The 22,335-nt window shown below is 32.1% G+C and overlaps 2 protein-coding genes across 5 annotated transcripts in view; one reads left to right on the forward strand and one right to left on the reverse strand.

Moving 5' to 3' along the window:
- Nucleotides 1-11,904, reverse strand: part of tdp1 (tyrosyl-DNA phosphodiesterase 1) — a 45,696-nt gene extending 33,792 nt beyond the window's left edge. The window contains exons 1-7 of one of the 2 annotated variants that reach the window (XM_061963678.1): nucleotides 11,767-11,904; nucleotides 9,299-9,881; nucleotides 7,434-7,477; nucleotides 1,593-1,648; nucleotides 1,428-1,524; nucleotides 1,321-1,355; nucleotides 1,163-1,255 (exon numbers count right to left, since the gene is read on the reverse strand). In XM_061963678.1, the coding sequence (XP_061819662.1) occupies nucleotides 1,163-1,255; nucleotides 1,321-1,355; nucleotides 1,428-1,524; nucleotides 1,593-1,648; nucleotides 7,434-7,477; nucleotides 9,299-9,869 (896 nt within the window). In that variant the 5' untranslated portion in view covers nucleotides 9,870-9,881; nucleotides 11,767-11,904. Of the gene's footprint in view, nucleotides 1-1,162; nucleotides 1,256-1,320; nucleotides 1,356-1,427; nucleotides 1,525-1,592; nucleotides 1,649-7,433; nucleotides 7,478-9,298; nucleotides 9,882-11,192; nucleotides 11,279-11,766 lie in introns of those variants that run through there. The other variant, XM_061963680.1, reaches the window with a different exon arrangement.
- A 62-nt stretch (nucleotides 11,905-11,966) lies between these two features.
- The window catches only part of eprs1 (glutamyl-prolyl-tRNA synthetase 1), an 88,262-nt gene continuing 77,893 nt past the window's right edge, over nucleotides 11,967-22,335 (forward strand). For 2 of the 3 annotated variants that reach the window (XM_061963681.1, XM_061963683.1), the window contains exons 1-3: nucleotides 11,967-12,128; nucleotides 21,285-21,369; nucleotides 21,473-21,572. In XM_061963681.1, the coding sequence (XP_061819665.1) occupies nucleotides 12,086-12,128; nucleotides 21,285-21,369; nucleotides 21,473-21,572 (228 nt within the window). In that variant the 5' untranslated portion in view covers nucleotides 11,967-12,085. Of the gene's footprint in view, nucleotides 12,129-21,284; nucleotides 21,370-21,393; nucleotides 21,421-21,452; nucleotides 21,573-22,335 lie in introns of those variants that run through there. The other variant, XM_061963682.1, reaches the window with a different exon arrangement.

The raw sequence follows: 22,335 nt of genomic DNA on the forward strand, positions 1-22,335 counted from the left end.
CATATATTTATATTGCATACATATGTTAATTTCATATATTTATATTGCGTACACATGTTAATTTCATATATTTATATCACATACATGTTCATTTCATATATTTATATTGCGTACATATGATAATTTCATATACTTATATCGCGTACATACAGTATGTTAATTTCATATATTTATATTCTGTACATGTTAATTTCATATATTTATATCACGTACATGTTAATTTCATATATTTATATCACGTACATGTTAATTTCATATATTTATATTGCGTACATGTTAATTTCATATACTTATAATTTCATATATTTATATTGTGTACATGTTAATTTCATATATTTATATTGTGTACATGTTAATTTCATATATTTATATTGCGTATGTACATGTTAATTTCATATATTTATATTGTGTATGCACATGTTAATTTCATATATTTATATTGCGTACATATGTTAATTTCATATACTTATATCACGTACATATCTTAATTTCATATATTTATATTCTGTACATGTTAATTTCATATATTTATATTGCATAAATGTTAATTTCCTACATTTATATCACATGCATATTAATTTCATATATTTATATTACGTACATGTTAATTTCATATATTTATATTGTGTATGTACATGTTAATTTCATATATTTATATTGCATAAATGTTAATTTTCTACATTTATATCACATGCATATTAATTTCATATATTTATATTACGTACATGTTAATTTCATATATTTATATTGTGTACATGTTAATTTCATATATTTGTATCGTGTATGTACATGTTAATTTCATATATTTGTATTGCATACATATGTTAATTTCATATATTTATATCACATACATGTTCATTTCATATATTTATATTGCATACATATGTTAATTTCATATATTTATATGGCGTGAAAGAATCCTTCAATGTACAATTAATTATGTACAGATGAGGGGGTGCATGAATTCCAATGGGGCGCACGTCTCGCCAGAACACCGGCACTTTTATATGTTTTATTGTAAACTATTATGTTTTGCATTTAGTTTTTCGGTGTACGCAGCGAATGGTGATTAATGCGTACTGTTACACACCTGCCAGTACTATTCCACATTCATGTGAATTCATTTCCTTTTTCCCAAAATGGCTGACTTGAAGGAACCCACCCTTGTGTTTTCTGGTACCAGTCTGCTCGGATGAGGTTGGAGGTCAGGATGACGACTCGGAGGCCCTCGTGGTACCACAGCAGCATCATCTTCCTGCAACGAGGACCACCCACTTCAACACCGGGCGGGCGGCGAGTCCCCGAGACCGACTAGCTTACGTGTGGTGAGTTCCGAAGGCGATGTCCAGCTTGGCCTGTCCACGTTTTTCAAAAGAAGAAGAAGAAGATGGTTGACCATGGTTTCAGGTACTGTAGTACTGTAGTACCTGGCACAGGCGCACGTGGGAGAAGGGCTTGGCCTGCTGCACCAGCCGAGCCTTGGCCTCCCGCTTGTCCCCGTGGACCAGGAGGACGGGACGATCCCTAAGAGCCAGAAAAACATTGTCAGACGCTTCCTTAGTGCGGCCGCCATCTTGGGAAGGGCAACTTGCCTGAAGTCTGCAGGATACTGATCCACCATCCAGCCCACGTCGAAGCAGTAATTAAACTGGAATTCAACACAGTGGTAGTATTACTAGTACTTGCAATTCTAGTAGTACTATAATGGTCGTGCTAGTACTATAGTAGTAGTAGTAATGGTAGTACTGTAGGAGTAGTAGCAATGGTAGTGGTAGTACTATAGTAGCAATGTTAGTAGTAGTAGTAGTACTATAATAGTACTAGTAGTAGTACTATAGTAGTAATGTTAGTAGTAGAAGTAATAGTAGTAGTACTATGGTAGTAGTAGTAGTAATACTATAGTAGTAATGTTAGTAGTAGTAGTAGTAGTAGTAGTAGTACTATGGTAGCAGTAGTAGTGGTAGTACAATAGTGGAAGTAGTAGTGATAGTACTATAGTAGTTGTGGAATTATTATAGTAGTAGTAGTAGTGGCAGTACTATAGTAGTAGTAGTAGTAGTAGTAGTACTATAGTAGTAATGTTAGTAGTAGAAGTAGTAGTGGTAGTAGTAGTAGTAGTAGTAGTAGTACTATAGTAGTAATGTTAGTAGTAGAAGTAGTAGTGGTAGTACTATGGTAGTAGTAGTAGTACTATGGTAGTAGTAGTAGTTGTACTATGATAGTAGTAGTAGTGGTAGTACAATAGTGAAAGTAGCAGTGAGTACTAAAGTAGTTGTGGAATTATTATAGTAGTAGTAGTGGCAGTACTATAGTAGTATTAGTAGTACTATAGTTGTCATGTTAGTAGTATAAGTAGTAGTAGTACTATGGTACTAGTAGTATTAGTAATACTATAGTAGTAATGTTAGTAGTATAAGTAGTGGTAGTTGTACTATGGTGGTAGTAGTAGTAGTAGTAGTAGTACTATGGTAGTAGTAGTAGTAATACTATAGTAGTACTGTTAGTAGTATAAGTAGCAGTAGTAGTACTATGGTGGTAGTAGTAGTAGTAATACTATAGTAGTACTGTTAGTAGTATAAGTAGTAGTACTATGGTTGTAGTAGTAGTAGTAGTACTATGGTAGTACAATAGTGGAAGTAGTAGTGATAGTACTATAGTAGTTGTGGAATTATTATAGTAGTAGTAGTAATACTACAGTAGTAATGTTAGTAGTATAAGTAGTAGTAGTAGTAGTAGTATGGTAGTAGTAGTAGTCGTACTATGATAGTAGTAGTAGTATTAGTAGTAGTAGTAGTGGTGGTAGTACAATAGTGGAAGTAGTGGTGATAGTACTATAGTAGTTGTGGAATTATTATAGTAGTAGTAGTGGCAGTACTATAGTAGTAGTAGTAGTTGTAGTAGTAGTACTATAGTAGTAATGTTAGTAGTAGAAGTAGTAGTGGTAGTACTATGGTAGTAGTAGTAGTAGTAGTACTATGGTAGTACTAGTAGTTGTACTATGATAGTAGTAGTAGTGGTAGTACAATAGTGAAAGTAGCAGTGAGTACTAAAGTAGTTGTGGAATTATTATAGTAGTAGTAGTGGCAGTACTATAGTAGTATTAGTAGTACTATAGTTGTCATGTTAGTAGTAGAAGTAGTAGTAGTACTATGGTAGTAGTAGTAGTAGTAATACTATAGTAGTAATGTTAGTAGTATAAGTAGTGGTAGTTGTACTATGGTAGTAGTAGTAGTAGTACTATGGTGGTAGTAGTAGTAATACTATAGTAGTAATGTTAGTAGTATAAGTAGCAGTAGTAGTACTATGGTGGTAGTAGTAGTAGTAATACTATAGTAGTACTGTTAGTAGTATAAGTAGTAGTACTATGGTAGAACTAGTAGTAGTAGTACTATGGTAGTAGTGGTAGTACAATAGTGGAAGTAGTAGTGATAGTACTATAGTAGTTGTGGAATTATTATAGTAGTAGTAGTAGTAATACTACAGTAGTAATGTTAGTAGTATAAGTAGTAGTAGTAGTAGTAGTAGTAGTATGGTAGTAGTAGCAGTCATACTATGATAGTAGTAGTAGTAGTAGTAGTGGTGGTAGTACAATAGTGGAAGTAGTGGTGATAGTACTATAGTAGTTGTGGAATTATTATAGTAGTAGTAGTGGCAGTACTATAGTAGTAGTAGTAGTAGTAGTACTATAGTAGTAATGTTAGTAGTAGAAGTAGTAGTGGTAGTACTATGGTAGTAGTAGTAGTAGTAGTAGTAGTACTATGGTAGTACTAGTAGTTGTACTATGATAGTAGTAGTAGTGGTAGTACAATAGTGGAAGTAGCAGTGAGTACTAAAGTAGTTGTGGAATTATTATAGTAGTAGTAGTGGCAGTACTATAGTAGTATTAGTAGTACTATAGTTGTCATGTTAGTAGTATAAGTAGTAGTAGTACTATGGTACTAGTAGTATTAGTAATACTATAGTAGTAATGTTAGTAGTATAAGTAGTGGTAGTTGTACTATGGTGGTAGTAGTAGTAGTAGTAGTAGTACTATGGTAGTAGTAGTAGTAATACTATAGTAGTACTGTTAGTAGTATAAGTAGCAGTAGTAGTACTATGGTGGTAGTAGTAGTAGTAATACTATAGTAGTACTGTTAGTAGTATAAGTAGTAGTACTATGGTTGTAGTAGTAGTAGTAGTACTATGGTAGTACAATAGTGGAAGTAGTAGTGATAGTACTATAGTAGTTGTGGAATTATTATAGTAGTAGTAGTAATACTACAGTAGTAATGTTAGTAGTATAAGTAGTAGTAGTAGTAGTAGTATGGTAGTAGTAGTAGTCGTACTATGATAGTAGTAGTAGTATTAGTAGTAGTAGTAGTGGTGGTAGTACAATAGTGGAAGTAGTGGTGATAGTACTATAGTAGTTGTGGAATTATTATAGTAGTAGTAGTGGCAGTACTATAGTAGTAGTAGTAGTTGTAGTAGTAGTACTATAGTAGTAATGTTAGTAGTAGAAGTAGTAGTGGTAGTACTATGGTAGTAGTAGTAGTAGTACTATGGTAGTAGTAGTAGTAATACTATAGTAGTAATGTTAGTAGTATAAGTAGCAGTAGTACGATGGTGGTAGTAGTAGTAGTAATACTATAGTAGTACTGTTAGAAGTATAAGTAGTAGTACTATGGTTGTAGTAGTAGTAGTAGTACTATGGTAGTAGTGGTAGTACAATAGTGGAAGTAGTAGTGATAGTACTATAGTAGTTGTGGAAATATTATAGTAGTAGTAGTAATACTACAGTAGTAATGTTAGTAGTATAAGTAGTGGTAGTTGTACTATGGTAGTAGTAGTAGTAGTAGTACTATGGTAGTAGTAGTAGTAATACTATAGTAGTACTGTTAGTAGTATAAGTAGCAGTAGTAGTACTGTGGTGGTAGAAGTAGTAGTAGTAATACTATAGTAGTACTGTTAGAAGTATAAGTAGTAGTAGTAGTACTATGGTAGTAGTAGTAGTACTATGGTAGTAGTGGTAGTACAATAGTGGAAGTAGTAGTGATAGTACTATAGTAGTTGTGGAAATATTATAGTAGTAGTAATACTACAGTAGTAATGTTAGTAGTATAAGTAGTAGTAGTAGTAGTACTATGGTAGTAGTAGTAGTAGTAGTACTATGATAGTAGTAGTAGTAGTGGTGGTAGTAGTACAATAGTGGAAGTAGTAGTGATAGTACTATAGTAGTTGTGGAATTATTATAGTAGTAGTAGTGGTGGTACTATAGTAGTAGTATTAGTAGTAGTACTATGATAGTAGTAGTAGTGGTAGTACTATAGTGGAAGTAGTAGTGATAGTACTATAGTAGTTGTGGAATTATTATAATTGTAGTAGTGGCAGTACTATAGTAGTAGTAGTAGAAGTGGTAGTAGTACTATTGTATTAGTATTACTAGTGGTAGTAGTAGTACCTTGGTTGTGTTATTAGTGGTGGTAGTGAAGGTATTATAGTAATAATGGTAGTGGTAGTAGTAGTAGTGGTGGTAATAGTAATAGTAGTAGTAGTGGTAGTACTACAGTAGCAGTAGAAGTGGTAGTATTATAGTAGTAGCTGTTGTAGTGGTAGTATTATAGTAGTAGTATTGGTAGTACTATAGCAGCAGTAGTAGTAGTGGTAGTATTGTATTAAGTGGTAGTATGAGTACTAGTAATAGTACTGTAGTGGTGGTAGTAGTAACGCTAGTACTACTCTAGTAGTATTATTAGTGGTAGTAGTAGTACAGTAGGTAGTAGTACTACAGTAGTATTAGTAGTGGTAGTTGTACTATGGTAGTAGTAGTAGTAGTACTATGGTAGTAGTAGTAGTAATACTGTAGTAGTAATGTTAGTAGTATAAGTAGCAGTAGTAGTACTATGGTGGTAGTAGTAGTAATAATACTATAGTAGTACTGTTAGTAGTATAAGTAGTAGTAGTAGTACTATGGTAGTAGTAGTGGTAGTAGTGCTATGGTAGTAGTGGTAGTACAATAATGGAAGTAGTAGTGATAGTACTATAGTAGTTGTGGAATTATTATAGTAGTAGTAGTAATACTACAGTAGTAATGTTAGTAGTATAAGTAGTAGTATGGTAGTAGTAGTAGTAGTAGTAGTACTATGATAGTAGTAGTAGTAGTGGTGGTAGTACAATAGTGGAAGTAGTGGTGATAGTACTATAGTAGTTGTGGAATTATTATAGTAGTAGTAGTGGAAGTACTATAGTAGTAGTAATAGTAGTAGTACTATGGTAGTAGTAGTAGTGGTAGTACTATAGTGGAAGTAGTAGTCATAGTACTATAGTAGTTGTGGAATTATTATAATAGTAGTAGTGGCAGTACTATAGTAGTAGCAGTAGTAGTAGTAGTAGTACTATTGTATTAGTATTACTAGTGGTAGTAGTAGTACCTTGGTTGTATTATTAGTGGTGGTAGTGAAGGTATTATAAAAATAATAGTAGCGGTAGTAGTAGTGGTGGTAATAGTAATAGTAGTAGTAGTGGTAGTACTACAGTAGCAGTAGAAGTGGTAGTATTATAGTAGTAGCTGTTGTAGTGGTAGTATTATAGTAGTAGTATTGGTAGTACTATAGCAGTAGTAGGAGTGGTAGTATTGTATTAAGTGGTAGTATGAGTACTAGTAATAGTACTGTAGTAGTGGTGGTAGTAGTAACGCTAGTACTACTGTAGTAGTATTATTAGTGGTAGTAGTAGTACCATAGGTAGTAGTACTACAGTAGTATTAGTAGTAGTGGTAGTATTATAGTAGTAGTGGTAGTAGTATTATACTATCAATCAAAGTTTATTTAGTAGTAGTAGTACTATAGTAGCAGTAAAAGTAGTAGTATTATAGTTGTAGTGTAAGTACTATGGTCATAGTAGTAGTGATAGTGCTATAGTAATAGTGGTAGTGATAGTACTGTAGTAATAGCAGTAGTAGTACTACTGTAGTAATAGCAGTAGTAGTAGTAAGTGTGGTACTATAGTAGGAGTATATACTCAAGTTTTGTACAACAGCAGAGCGCTCCTCTTCTATATAGATGATCTTTGACTCGTGTTTTTGTTGTTGTTTTTTTCAACAAAAAGTCTTATAAAACAGCAAAGCGCTCCTGTCATATAGAGAATCTTTGACTGGTGTTTTGTTTTTGTTTTTAAGGGAAAAAAGTCTTATAAAACAGCAGAGCAATCCAGTTATATAGAGGATCTTTGACTGGTCTTTTTTAGCAAAAAGTCTTATAAAACAACAGAATGCTCGTGTCATGGAAAGGATCTCTGGCCTTCTTATTGTGGTCGACCTTTAAAAGAGAGTTACAATCCATGATCCAAACAAAAAGCTGTAAGATAAAGTATAATATCAACAGTGGGATAATTAGTTTCACTTTTCAACAAGTGTTGCTCTCCCACACGGCAGGAATTGTAGAAAATGAGAAGATTACCTGAGCAGATTCCTTCAAGGTGCCAAACAATGGAGAGAGGATGTCTGAAGAAAGAAAAAAGAAGTATATTTGGATAAACGCAGCCTAGTTTGACAGTCTTAAATTACATTGCGAAATATTAAATAAATGATGACATAATCAATTCAATCATAAATTCAATAAAAAAGTTATGAATTGAGTAAATGAACAATAATATGATTAATTAAATCGTTAAATATTCCATTAATCATGGAATGGTTCATTAAATAATTAAACGATTACTGATGGACTAAATCATTGAGATATTCAATTGAATAATTGTATTGTAAAATAATTAATAAAATCATAAAATAATTCATTAAATCATAGAATAAATACATAAGTAAGGAAATGAATAAATGGTATTAATAATTCTTCATTAATTATTTAATTAAATCATGAAATAATTAGTTAAATGATTAAATAAATAATTGATGGACTAAATTGTTGAGGTATTTCATTGAATAATTGAGTAATCGACTTGTAAAATAATTAATCAAATCATAAAATAATTGAATTAAATTAAATCATAAAATAAATAAATAATGAATTCAATATAGAAATCATAAAATTATTATCATTAAATATTAATTTAAATAATTATTGAAGGATTAAATAGTTTAGATATTTAATTGAATAATTGAGTAATTGAATCGTAAAATGATTAGTAAAAACATCAAATAAATAGTTAAATCGTAAAATTATTAATTAAATCATTAACTAAACAAATTAATAATTGAATAAATAATTATGTCATGACATATTTCATTAAATCAACTAATTGGATGACTAAATTGTCAAATTATTTTAGTAAATAATTGAGCAGTCCAATTGTGAACGACTTAATAAAATCATGAAATAATTAATTAAATCATAGACGATTAAATCCTAAAATAATTCATTAAATAAACAATTACACCATGATATATTAATTTAATTCATTAAGTAATTGAATAAATAATTGGATGACTCAATTGTAAAATGTATTTATTAAAAAAATAATTGAGTAATCAAATTGTGAAAGACGTACTAAAATCAAAAAATAATTAATCAAATCATAGATTATTAAATAATAACACCATGATATATTTATTTAATTCATGGAATAATTCATTAAATAATTGAATAACTATTTAGATGACTCAATTGTAAAATGCATGTAATACATTGAGTAATCAAATTATATATACTAAATAATAATAAAATAATTAAATCATAGATTATTAAATCCTAAATAAATAATTATGTCATGACATATTTCATTAAATCATGGAATAATTCATTAAATAATTGAATAACTGGATGACTAAATTGTAAAATTAATCTAATAAATAATTCCATCCATCCATTTTCTACCGCTTGTCCCTTTCGGGGTCGCGGGGGTGCTGGAGCCTAGTAATCAAATGTTTTATAATAAATAATATTAATAATAATACTAATAAAGTCATGAAATATTCAATCATAGATTATTAAATCCTAAAATAATGTATTAAATAAATAATTACACCATGATATATTTATTTAACTCATGAAATAATTCATTAAAGAATTAAATGTGTATTAAAATTGTGAAATATTTAATTAAATCTTGAAATATTTATTAATATTGTGAAATTTATTAAATCGTAAATAATTAAATAAACAATCATACGTATTTTGCAATAAAGTAATTATTGATTTATATTTTAAATTCATTAATGATGCATTTAAGTGATCATTTTCAGATCTAAACGAGGAGTGTTGATGTGAGCTGAGTTCTGTGTGAAATGCAGACGTCACGTGGCTCTGGTGCCAGCGCCAGAGTGGCAGTGATATCGTCGCGATGTAAGATAGAAGCAGTATCGCACCTCTGATGTGCAGCGCTCCGCTGTTGTACTTCCTGTCCAGGCCCGTCACCTTGTTCAGGTAGAACCTGTAGGTGTCGTCCAGACGAGGAACACTGGCTTCGAAGAAGTCGTCGGGCTCATCGATGTAATAGACGCGCCCGTGGGGGCTGGGCGGGCGCTCCGTCTCCACCATGGCTTTCTTGCGTTTGGAGCTGGGGGGCTTCTTCACACTCTTCGCCTCATCATCATCATCGTCGTCGTCATTATCTTCATCGCTGTCAGACAGCGCCCAGCCCGAGCCATCCGACGCCGCCACCTTCCTCTTCCCAGCGGCAGACGACTCCGATTGGTTCCGAGCGGCCTGCTGTCTGGCCTGAGAGCCCATGACGAGGGAAGGTTCCGGACTGAGACTCGGTTCTGGTTTGACCGGTGCCGGGGCCGCGACAGACTCGGTTTTGGAGGCGGAGGGAGGGCTGTGGCTGGACGGAGCCGCTTGAGGGGGTCTGGGTGTTGTACCCGATAGAGGAAGCTCGTCGTTGTCTTCGTCACTGCTGGAGACGGCCCATCTGCCGTGTTGGCTGTCCTGAGACATGCCTGCACAAAACTAATTGTTTGAAGTTCAGCAATAGGAATGGAAGTCACATGACAAGACATAATGAACAAGTTTATAAAATGTGTCATCTTCTTCTCCTTGGCAGCAGCCTACATTTACAACTTTTTATTTTTAACTAAAACAAATAAAACATATTTATTTATTTTATATATAATATTTTTTACTATATTTTTACATACATATATTTTTTATAAATATTGGTTTTACTTTTTAACCTTTGAACTTTTTTTAAACAAATTACTTATAAATCATCTAAATTAGTTTATTATTAATTGATAGTCATATTTCATATATAATATTTGTTCAACTATATATTACATTTTTTTATTTATAAATATTTGTTTTACTTTTTAACCTTTAAACTATTTTTTAAAATGACTTTTATATCAATTAAAGTACTTTATTATTAATTGAGTCATATTTTATATATAATATTTTGTTACTACATTTTTACATACATGTATTTTTTATAAATATTTGTTTTACTTTTTAACCTTTAAACTATTTTTTTTAATGACTTTTATATCAATTAAAGTAATTAATTGAGTCATATTTTATATATAATATTTTTTTACTACATTTTTACATAGATGTATTTTTTATAAATATTTGTTTTACTTTTTAACCTTTGAACTATTTTAAACCAATGACTTTTAAATCAATTAAATTAGTTTATTATTAATTGATAGTCTTATGATAATAAAAACAATACTAACACTAATAATAATATGTCATAATGATATTACAACAACAACAATATACTGTAGATTAATATTAACAATAATAATGATCATACAAATAACAATAGTCCTGTTATTATCAATATTGTAATATTAATAATGCCACTGCATTAAATAAATAAATATACATTTAATTACAAATCAAATGAATATATTTATTTTTAAATAATTAAATACATCAATGATATAATAATGATAATAATATTGTATTATTATCAATTTTAAATTAAGACTTAATTTTGCATTTAAAAAGTAAACAGTAAAAATACAAATTAGCTGTTTTATAATCCCACTATACACAGACACTAAAACAGTGACAAAAGAAATCATAAAACGGTCTATGATAAATATAAGGAGATATTTTCAATTTAACCAAGTAAAATACAATAAACAAATTAAACATACATACTGTAAACTGCATGTATACACGGACACATATTTTAAAATATAAATATGTAATAAGCCATTGTAAAATGTCCTTCCTTAGACAAATATGTCAGACTATAAAGCGACTAAGCTACAACTATTTTCTATAACAAGGATATGCCAAAATAAAACACACCTAAATACTTCCCTGGCTGCGGGCGTTGACAAGCATCAATACAAGATACAAAAAAACAAATAATCCAGCGTGAATGCAAATTAATTTACAGGAAAACAGTTAGGGAATTTGCGTGACGTCATAAAAACTGGATTTGACGCACATACGACGTTTTTTTTATTTGTCATAGAAAAAAACACGAAAACGTTTATCAAATTAAAACCGAAAAAAATTAACATATTTAAACACTCAAATAAAAAAACAGAATAGTGTTATTTATTTATTTTATTCTGCCAATAATGTATATTAGGTGGCTATTTTTGTAATGCATTTATTTAAATTTTAAACAAAACTCGGTTGTATGAATAGTTTTTGAGCACAATGAACGATACCTCCATAATAATAATAATAACAATAATATATAATAAATTAAATATATTACATTTTCATGTCGTTACATCCGAACGGTCGTCACTAAAAACAGCAAAACAGACAATTTACAAATACTTTGCATTTCAAAGCAACAAACGGTTCACTCGAAATGCATAATAACCACGGTTATCCATCCAAAGAATGTATTTTGTATGCATATTACCGAGAGTTGCTGGAAATCAAGTTGTTAAAGATGATTTGGAATCGACTTCCATGAGACAAAACAAAGCAAGAGAGCTGTGCGCTGAAGTTACCAGTCCGGCTAGAAACTTCCTACACACACACAAAAAAAACATTCCCCTCTGTTGCAATTCATCCAACTACCGCCGGGTGGAGTATTGAGCTGTGTGTGTGTGGGGGAATACCAACGAAGAAGACGCACAAGATCCTTTTGGGTCTGCCCTGCCTTGCTTGACTCTGTACGCTTATTTCACCAGTTTGCTCTATTTGAGTAAAAGCCTCCGCGGATTTTTTTTTACACCATGGCGTTAAACCTCATCATCAACGCGAGCAATCCGCCATTAGGTGAGTTGCACATTTTTAATCCCATTTAAAATGTGCCCAGTCCTTCGCTAGCTAGCTGCTAGCACTGTTGTGTGTCAACGGGCAGCTAGCAAACTTGTCGTCGTGGCACCCAAAACGAGCTTAATTATGACAAAAACACTCATTGCAGCCACTTTAAACACCATAATTATATATGTTCGACTTGTACTTGGAGGGGGGGTTCCTGTTTTTTTTTTTAAATGGCACTGACTTAATTTTGACAAGAGTGTTGCATCAGTTAGTGTCCGCCCAGGTAGCTGTTTACGTCACTTCCGGGCATCACGTGACCGCGCACTCGTAATTTAATGTAATAAAAGCACACCCAAGCATGTATTAAAGACATTTAAAGGTGACGTAACAGGTTTTAGACGTGGTTCCACGCTTCTGACGGGTGTCAAACAGCGACACTGTGCGTCTGATGTGAGTATTGCACGCTGATGCAACACCGTCGAAATGGTTGAATTTCTGTTAATCAGGGGTGTCCAATAGTGATGGGTTGATGAGGCGTCATGAAGCGTTTCGACACATTGCAAAACTGTATTGATACTGTGTCACTAAATACTGACATCTGCTGGACATAAAAAAATCCCTACAGGCAACCTATGGACCGACTCAACTGACACTGATTTTATGACCTAGCACAGTGGTTCTCAACCCTTTTTCAGTGATGTACCCCCAGTGATTTTTTTTTTTTAATTCAAATACCCCCTAATCAGACCAAAGCATTTTTGGTTGAAAAAAAGAGATAAAGAAGTAAAATACAGCACTATGTCATCAGTTTTTGATTTATTAAATAGTATAACAGTGCAAAAAAATTGCTCATTTGTAGTGGTCTTTCTTGAGCTATTTGGAAAAAAAGATAGGTTTTTATTTATATTTATAAAGGATTTTTGAATTGTTACTATTTTTTAGAATATTTAAAAAAAATCTCACGTACCCCTTGGCATACCTTCAAGTACCCCCAGGGGTACGTGTACCCCCATTTGAGAACCACTGACCTACGGTAATATATACAATGATATAAACCAAGTCATTGTATTACATTTAGGATTATTTCATATCTTCATTTAAATAAAAATATTAAGGCTGAAACGACGCGTCGACGTCATCGGTTACGTAAATACGTCGACGCCGTTTTTGTGCGTCGGCGCGTCGCATATTTACGTCACACTACTGTCATGGCGGAGCGCAAAGCAGACGATGCGAGCGAGGGGAAAAAAGCACGCCAAAAGTGTCGGAGTATTTCAATAAACGGCCTAATAACGTTGTTGTATGCACACTGTGTCGAGCGGAAATGGCCTATCATAGCAGCCCAACGGCTATGAACGAACATTTGAAAAGAAAACCCCCGACAGCGTTCTTGTCATCACCATCAACAAGTCAATCGTCCGTGTGCGTATACGTTGTCATCATTACACAAAAACATGAATGTGTCATTTGTATCTGCGTTGTAAATTCATAAACTAAAGCACCGTTTCGCTCTGAGAGGCGCGTTTGGCGTGCCTGTTCAGTGTTTACAAAGACGCGCTCCTCTTTAACGCTTTGGAGAGGCGGCGGCGGCGAGCGAGCGGCGAGGCGGGGCGCGCCGGGAGCGACGCCGCAATCGTGCCCAGGTGCGCGATCCGCGCACCTCGGCACGATCATCCAATCTCCTCTCGCTGAAGAAAAGGGGAGCAGCAGAGAGAGAGGGAAGAGAGACTGGAAGGAGCCAAAGTGAAGCTGACGTGGAGCAAGAGAGGAGGAGAGCCAGAGACAGGGGACGACGAGCGAGCGAGGAAGAGGAGCCGAAAAGCGAGGAGAGAAAAGAGTTGGAAGAGAAAAGACTTTGTGTAAAATTAAAAGATTGTAAACCTGGCAAAGCCGTCTGGCGTTCAGTCTGTCGGTCCTGAAAGAACCCCACGGCACAAGACGTGTCACAAACGCTAACGTTAATTAGTTGTACAAATACCTTTTACAACATTAACAGTTACATATACTATGTACAAACCAACAATTAACTTTCACTTTAATCATACTATCATTGTTGTGTTATTAAGCAAAATAAGCAATACTTTTACTTTTGTTGAAATGTTTACACTGTACACTTTTTTTGTATTGGATGTTTAGCTTTATTTTTGCACATTTTAGCAAATAAGCAATACTTTTACTTTTGTTGAAATGTTTACACTTGTTACAGAATATTTCCGTTTTGCACTTTTTTGTATTGGATGTTTATCTTTATTTTTGCACATTTTAAAGCAAAATAAGCAATACTTTTACTTTTGAAATGCTTATACTATTCCAGAATATTAAGATTTGCACTGGATGTTTACTTTTATATTTGCACATTAAAAAGCAAATAAGCTACTTTTAATTTTGTTAAATGTTAAAAGTTTTAAATGTTTACATTGTTACAGAATATTTTGTCATGTTGTTGTCAATGTTGACTGAGTGGCCATACTTTTTTTTTTTGTAAATAAAAGCCATGCCTTTTGAAAAAACTGGCCTACATTTATTTTTTCCTCTTCATTTTAAATAAAAAAAATAATCGGTAAAAGGAAAAATAATCTATAGATTAATCAAAAAAATAATCTATAGATTAACCGATTAATCGAAAAAAATAATCCATAGATTAATCGATAGAAAAATAATCGTTAGCTGCAGCCCTAAAAAACATAATTTTATATTTTTTAGAAACAGTCAATAAATAATGCGAACATGTATCATAACATGGAAATCTAAGAGAACGCTTGTGGACTGGGAATTTTATTTTTATTTTATTTTTTTACACATTTTTATTTAAAAAAAAAAAAGAGTTTTTCCAACGTATTAAATTTTAGACTATTTCTCTTCTTAGTTATTATTTCTCCGGCTGTAGAAAAGACCCGCTCACAGGGCACAGAGGAGGCATCAGTGCGACACAGTTTGCGTATCGGTCACGTGACCGAAACAGCCCATAATCGGTCACGTGACTTTCTAAAAGCGGTACGTGCACCGACACAGGGTTTTGTTCTATGTGCTCGACGCATGCGCCGATGCATCGGTGTTGCCGGACCCATCACTAGTGTCCAAACTTTTTCCACATATAGGAATTTTAAATAAGACTTAATTTTTCATTTTAAAAAATTGCTGTTTTATAATCCCACTATACACAAATGTAAGCAGTGACAAAAAAATAGTTAATACAATTTGAAAATAATTAAATCATACAATAAATAAGCAAAAGTAGTTTATTATTAATTGATAGTCATATTTTATACATAATATTTTTTACTATATTTTTTACATGTATTTTTTTTGGACACTTACACTGCCTTCTGTGGTGTCAGAAGAGTATAACATACAATGGAATTTGGGGAAAAAATGTGTAAAAATAAGAATTAGAATGAAGTACACGTTTATTACTTATGGACTAAGTACATCATATGAAAAGATGATTCTTAGTTTTTATTCTAATTAGGGTCCAATAAGCCCAAATAGCAAAAAGAAATAAAAAAAAAGCATGTAAACAAACAGCTTGGGCCTTAAAAGGCTAAATCAAGGAATAATTCATTAAATAATTGAATAAACTAATTGGATGACTAAATTGTCAAATTATTTTAGTAAATAATCAAGTAAGAAAATTGTCAAAGACGTAATAAAATCATAAAATAATTAAATCATAGATAATTAAATCTTAAACTAATTTATTAAATAAATAATTACACCATGATATATGTATTTAACTTGTGGAATAAATCATTACATAATAAAATTGTTAAATAATTAAATGTGCAATTAAATTGTGAAATACTGCCACTGTATTAAATAGAAACATATATTTTAATTATAAATCAAATGAATAGTTTATTTTTAAATAATTGAATACATCAATGATACAATAATGATAATATTTGTATTATTATCATTACTATTTTATGGGCAATTTGTTGGCACGAAACAAAAAATACTACAAAAAATTGTTTAAAAAAATAATAGTAATTTTAAATTAAGAATTAATTTTGCATTTAAAAAATGTAAACAGTAATAATAAAAATGTGCTGTTTTATAATCCCACTATACACAAACACTAAAACATTTTTTATAAATATTTGTTTTACTTTTTAACCTTTGAACTATTTTAAACCAATGACTTTTAAATCAATTAAATTAGTTTATTATTAATTGATAGTCTTATGATAATAAAAACAATACTGACACTAATAATAATTTGTCATAATGAGGACGGTATAGCTCGGTTGGTAGAGTGGCCGTGCCAGCAACTTGAGGGTTTCAGGTTCGATTCCAGCTTCTGCCATCCTAGTCACTGCCGTTGTGTTTTTGGGCAAGACACTTTACCACCCACACTGGTTTAAAATGTAGCTTAGATATTGGGTTTCACTATGTAAAGCGCGTTGAGTCACTAGAGAAAAGCGCTATATAAATATAATTCACTAATGATATTACAACAACAATATACTGTTACTCATTTAATAAGCGGTGTTAGATTAATATTAACAATAATAATGATCATACAAAATAACAATAGTATTGTTATTATCAATATTGTAATATTAATGATGCCAATGCATTAAATAAATACATATATATTTAATTATAAATCCAATTAATATATTTATTTTTAAATAATGAAATACATCACTGATATAATAATGAAAATAACAATATTGTGTTATTATCATTACTTTTTTTATGGGCACCTTGTTGGCACGAAAGAACAAATAATTAAAAAAAAAAAGTAAAAAAAAAAAAAAAAGAATACATTTTGAATTAGACTTAATTTTGCATTTAAAAAATGAGCTGTTTTATAATCCCACTATACACAAATATAAACGGTGACAACAAATAATACAATTTGAAAATAATAAAATTAAATCATAAAATAAATAAGTAATGAATTCAATAAAGAAATCATAAATGTATTCTAATAAAATAATGATTTAAAATAATTAATTGATGGATTAAATTGTTGATATATTTAATTGAATAAGTGAGCAATTGAATCGTAAAATGATTAATAAAAACATAAAATTAGTTAAATCGTAAAATGATTAATTAAATCATGAACTAAATTAATTAATCATTAAATAAATAATTACGTCATGACATGTTCCACTATCTAAAGGCTTAGTTGGCCACATGCGTGGACAGCACCTTTTAGCTCTTATTTCCAAAATTGTGTACACTACTGCAGTGTTTTTCAACCACTGTGCCGCGGCACACTAGTGTGCCGTGAGATACAGTCTGGTGTGCTGTGGGAGATGATCTAATTTCACCTAATTGGGTTAAGAATATTTTTTGCAAACCAGTAATTATAGTCTGCAAATGATGTGTTGTTGTTGAGTGTCGGTGCTGTCTAGAGCTCAGCAGAGTAACCGTGTAATACTCTTCCATATCAGTAGGTGGCAGCAGGTAGCTAATTGCTTTGTAGATGTCGGAAACAGTGGGAGGCAGTGTGAAGGTAAAAAGGTATGTATCTAATGCTTAAACCAGAAATAAACAAAAGGTGAGTGCCCCTAAGAAAAGGCATGGCTATGCAGAACGGAACTAAAACTGAACTGGCTACAAAGTAAACAAAAACAGAATGCTGGACGACAGCAAAGACTTACTGTGGAGCAAGTACGGCGTCCACAATGTACATCCGAACATGACATGACAATCAACAATGTCCCCACAAAGAAGGTTAAAAACAACTGAAATATTCTTGATTACTAAAACAAAGTAGATGTGGGAAATATCGCTTAAAGGAAGACATTAAACTGCTACTAGAAAATACCAAAAAAAGAGAAAAAGCCACCAAAATAGGAGCGCAAGACAAGAACTAAAACACTACACACAGGAAAACAGCAAAAAAAACCTCCAAATAAGTCAGGGTGTGATGAGACAGGTGGTGACAGTACACCTACTTTGAGACAAGAGCTATATTAATGCATGCTTGATTATGGTTTAAAGTCATATCCAACAATTGCGACGACGACTTTTTACCGTCAACTGATTTAGTTTTTTAATGATTTCTGCTGGTGGTGTGCCTCTAGATTTTTTCAACGCAAAAAATGTGCCTTGGCCCAAAAAAGGTTGAAAAACACTGCACTACTGAATTGGGGTCTTGTGGCCACTTATGTGGACACTTATACTGCCATCTGGTGGTGTCAGAAGAGTATAACATACAATGGAATTTGGGGGAAAAAGTGTAAAAATAAGAATTAGCATGTCACTAAACATGAAGTACACGTTTGTTACTTATGGACTAAGTACATCATATGAAAAGATGATTCTTAGTTTTTATTCTAATTAGGGTCCAATAAGCCCAAATAGCAAAGAGAAATAAAAAAAAAGCATGTAAACAAACAGCTTGGGACTTAAAAGGTCAAATCAAGGAATAATTCATTAAATAATTGAATAAACTAATTGGATGACTAAATTGTAAAATTATTTTAGTAAATAATCAAGTAAGAAAATTGTCAAAGACGTAATAAAATCATAAAATAATTAAATCATAGATAATTAAATCCTAAACTAATTTATTAAATAAAAAATTACACCATGATATATGTATTTAACTCATGGAGTAAATCATTAAATAATAAAATTGTTAAATAATTAAATGTGCAATTAAATTGTGAAATACTGCCACTGTATTAAATAGAAACATATATTTTAATTATAAATCAAATGAATAGTTTATTTTTAAATAATTGAATACATCAATGATACAATAATGATAATATTTATATTATTATCATTACTATTTTATGGGCACTTTGTTGGCACGAAACAACAAATAATACAAAAAATTGTTTAAAAAAAATAATAGTAATTTTAAATTAAGACTTAATTTTGCATTTAAAAAATGTAAACAATAATCATAAAAATGTTCTGTTTTATAATCCCACTATACACAAACACTAAAACAGTGACAAATAAATCATAAAACGGTCTATGATAAATATAGGGAGATATTTTCAATTTAACCAAGTAAAATAATAAACAAATTAAACATACATACTGTAAACTGCATATATACACGGACAAATATGTAATAAAATTATGAAATAATTAAATCATAGATAATTAAATCCTAAACTCATTTATTAAATAAATAATTACACCATGGTATATGTATTTAACTCATGGAATAATTCATTAAATAATAAAATTGTTAAATAATTAAATGTGCTATTAAATTGTGAAATACTGCCACTGCATTAAATAGATACATATATTTTAATTATAAATCAAATGATTATATTTATTTTTGCAAAATAAAAGCATGTGGGGGCCATTTTGATATATTTCATTTTCAAAACCAGTAAAATGTATAGATTTATTTTTTCTTATTTTTTTAACCTGTCGGGCTCCACTCAAGTTTGGTCCCGGGGACCCGGAAGGGTATCACTCATAAAAATGTTAAAAATAAGTCTTATATTATTGCTTTGAGGCTGTCAAAAAATGGCCCCCGGGCTGCACTTTGGACGCCTCTGTCCTCAGTGTTAAATGTTAAAGACATTCTTACTCGCCGTGCGAACTAGGAAATAAACAAAGCTCTGTGGATAACTACGGAACACTAGGATTGTCTGATGTGAAGGTCCATTTACCTTCTTTTATCTTTTATTTGCTACTTGTACCTACTATATCACTTTTTGTACATTTTATTTACCTTCTTTTACCTTTTATTTACTAATTTTACCTTTTTTACCTGTCTTTTACTTCTTTTAGTGTCTATATTCCTTTTTCACCTTTTATTTGCTACTTGTACCTACTATATTACTTTTTGTATATTTGATTTACCTTATTTTACCTTTTATTTACTACTTTTACCTTCTTTTACCTTTCATTAGGGCCCGCAATGGCCCATTGCAAAAGGACTCCTTTTATGCAATGGGACATAAGGACCTATTGTTATTCGTTCGTTTTATTATTCTTTATTCTTCCGCCGCCACAACAAACTGTAATTTGACCCACTTAACATGCTTCAAAACTCACCATATTTGACCCACACATCAGGACCTGCGAAAATTACCTTTTTTTAAAAAAAACGAACCCCACAACTCAAAATTGCGCTCTAGCGCCCCCTAGGAAAAAAAACAACTAGACTGCCTATATCTCCCACTAGGAAGATCGGAGAGACATGAAACAAAAACCTGTATGTAGGTTTGACTTAGACCTAGTTTTCATAATTGTATATCCTCGGGCAAAAGTCAACAGGAAGTTGGCAATTCCCCCTTCAAGACAAAAAAGTACTAAAAACAGTCACTTTTGCCTCTTTAAGCTGTAATTTGACCCTCTTAACATGCTTCAAAACTCACCGAACTGAACGCACACATCAGGACTGGCAAAAATTGTGATCTAATAAAGAAACCTAACCCCAAATTTAAAAATTGCGCTCTACAGCAATTTTTGAATAAAAATGAGAAAAAACTGCTCCTCGGAAGAAAAAAATGACAAAACTGCCTGTAAGGTCGGAGAGACATGAAACAAAAACCTCAATGTAGGTCTCACTTACACCTACATTTCATACATTGACAACCCCCAGCAAAAATCTACAGGAAGTTTGCTATTCCCCCTTCAACACAACATTTTTGTAAAAACCCGTCAACTTTCTTCAAACATTATCTCCTCTGAGCGCGTTTGTTGTTTCGGCTTCAAACTAACACAGGAGAGAGATTGAACCCTTCTGATTAAAAGTTGGTGAAAGAGTTGTGATACCTGCTCCGGTTTTGATTTTATGACCCTTCAAAGACCCGCTGCACTGATGCTCCTGCGGTGCTGTTTTTTTAAGATGGCTGCTCAAAAGCAGGAAGCACCAACGTGCCCACACAATGCAGACAAGGTAGGTACACTAGACAAAAGTCTTGGGACACTTCAGACTAAAAGTAGACTAAAGTATTGGGACACTTAGGACTAGCACCTGCCAAATACGCGGGCCCGAACAACGCTGCTTGCAGCTTTAATTTACTTCTTTTATTGGTCGTGTTGCATAAATGGCCGTCAGTCTATTTCATATGAGCTTAAGCGTGTGTGTTGAAGCAGAAGTGAATGCCTGGAAAAGCACCTTTTTGCAAGTCGGAACTGTTTTTTTCACTCCTAAATGGTTCTGAAAGGTGAGTTATGTGGAGAAGATGTTTGTTTGAGCACGTTGTCGCCTCTCGTCCATCCCAGGAGCTCTGCTGACTGCCGAGCACGTGAAAGGAAGCGTGCAGCTGTCCGTGGAAGAAGGCAAAGACAATCGCCTCCATGTGTCAGAGTGAGCATGTCCACCATTTAGAAAGTCCTCAATCCATGCATGTCATCCAACCTGCTGGCTTTCCTCATTCTATGTTCTCCAACCTGCTGGCTTTTCCTCCCAGCGCCATCCAGTTCAACGATGCCAACTCCATCAGCCGCTACCTGGCACGGGTGGCACCCGCCCTGGGCCTCTATGGAGCCAACCTGATGGAGCAGACCGAGGTGTGTGCATTATATAAAAGGTCAAACATGGTTAACAGAAGGTAAATAAAAGGGAATATAGAAGATAAAAGAAGTAAATAAAAGGTAAAAAATGTAAAAATAGTCAATAAAAGGCAAAAAAAGGTAAATAAAATGTACAAAAAGTAATATAGTATATACAAGTGGCAAATAAAAAGTAAAAGAAGGCAAAAAAAAAGGGAATATAGAAGATAAGTTCAGTAAATAAAAGGTAAAAGTAGTAAATACAAGGTAAAAGAAGGTAAATAAAATGTACAAAAAGTGATATAGTAGGTACAAGTACCAAATAAAAGGTAAAAGAAGCTAAATAAAATATACAAAAAGTAATATAGTAGGTACAAGTAGCAAATAAAAGGTAAAAAAGGAATATAGACAATAAAAGTAAATGAAAGGTTAAAAAAAAGGTAAAAGTAGTGAATAAAATGTAAAAGAAGTTAAATGTAATGTACAAAAAGTGATATAGTAGGTACAAGTACCAAATAAAAGGTAAAAGAAGGTAAATAAAATATACAAAAAGTAATATAGTATATACAAGTAGCAAATAAAATGTAAAAGAAGGTAAATAAAAGTTTAAAAAGTAATATAGTAGGTACAAGTAGCAAATAAAAGGTAAAAAAGGAATATAGACAATAAAATAAGTAAACGAAAGGTAAAAAAAGGTAAAAGTAGTAAATAAAAGGTAAAAGAAGGTTAATGAAATGTACAAAAAGTAATATAGTAGGTACAAGTACCAAATAAAAGGTAA

The sequence above is a fragment of the Nerophis lumbriciformis genome, linkage group LG06 (genome assembly GCF_033978685.3).
Source record: "Nerophis lumbriciformis linkage group LG06, RoL_Nlum_v2.1, whole genome shotgun sequence".
Taxonomy (NCBI): Eukaryota; Metazoa; Chordata; class Actinopteri; order Syngnathiformes; family Syngnathidae; genus Nerophis; species Nerophis lumbriciformis.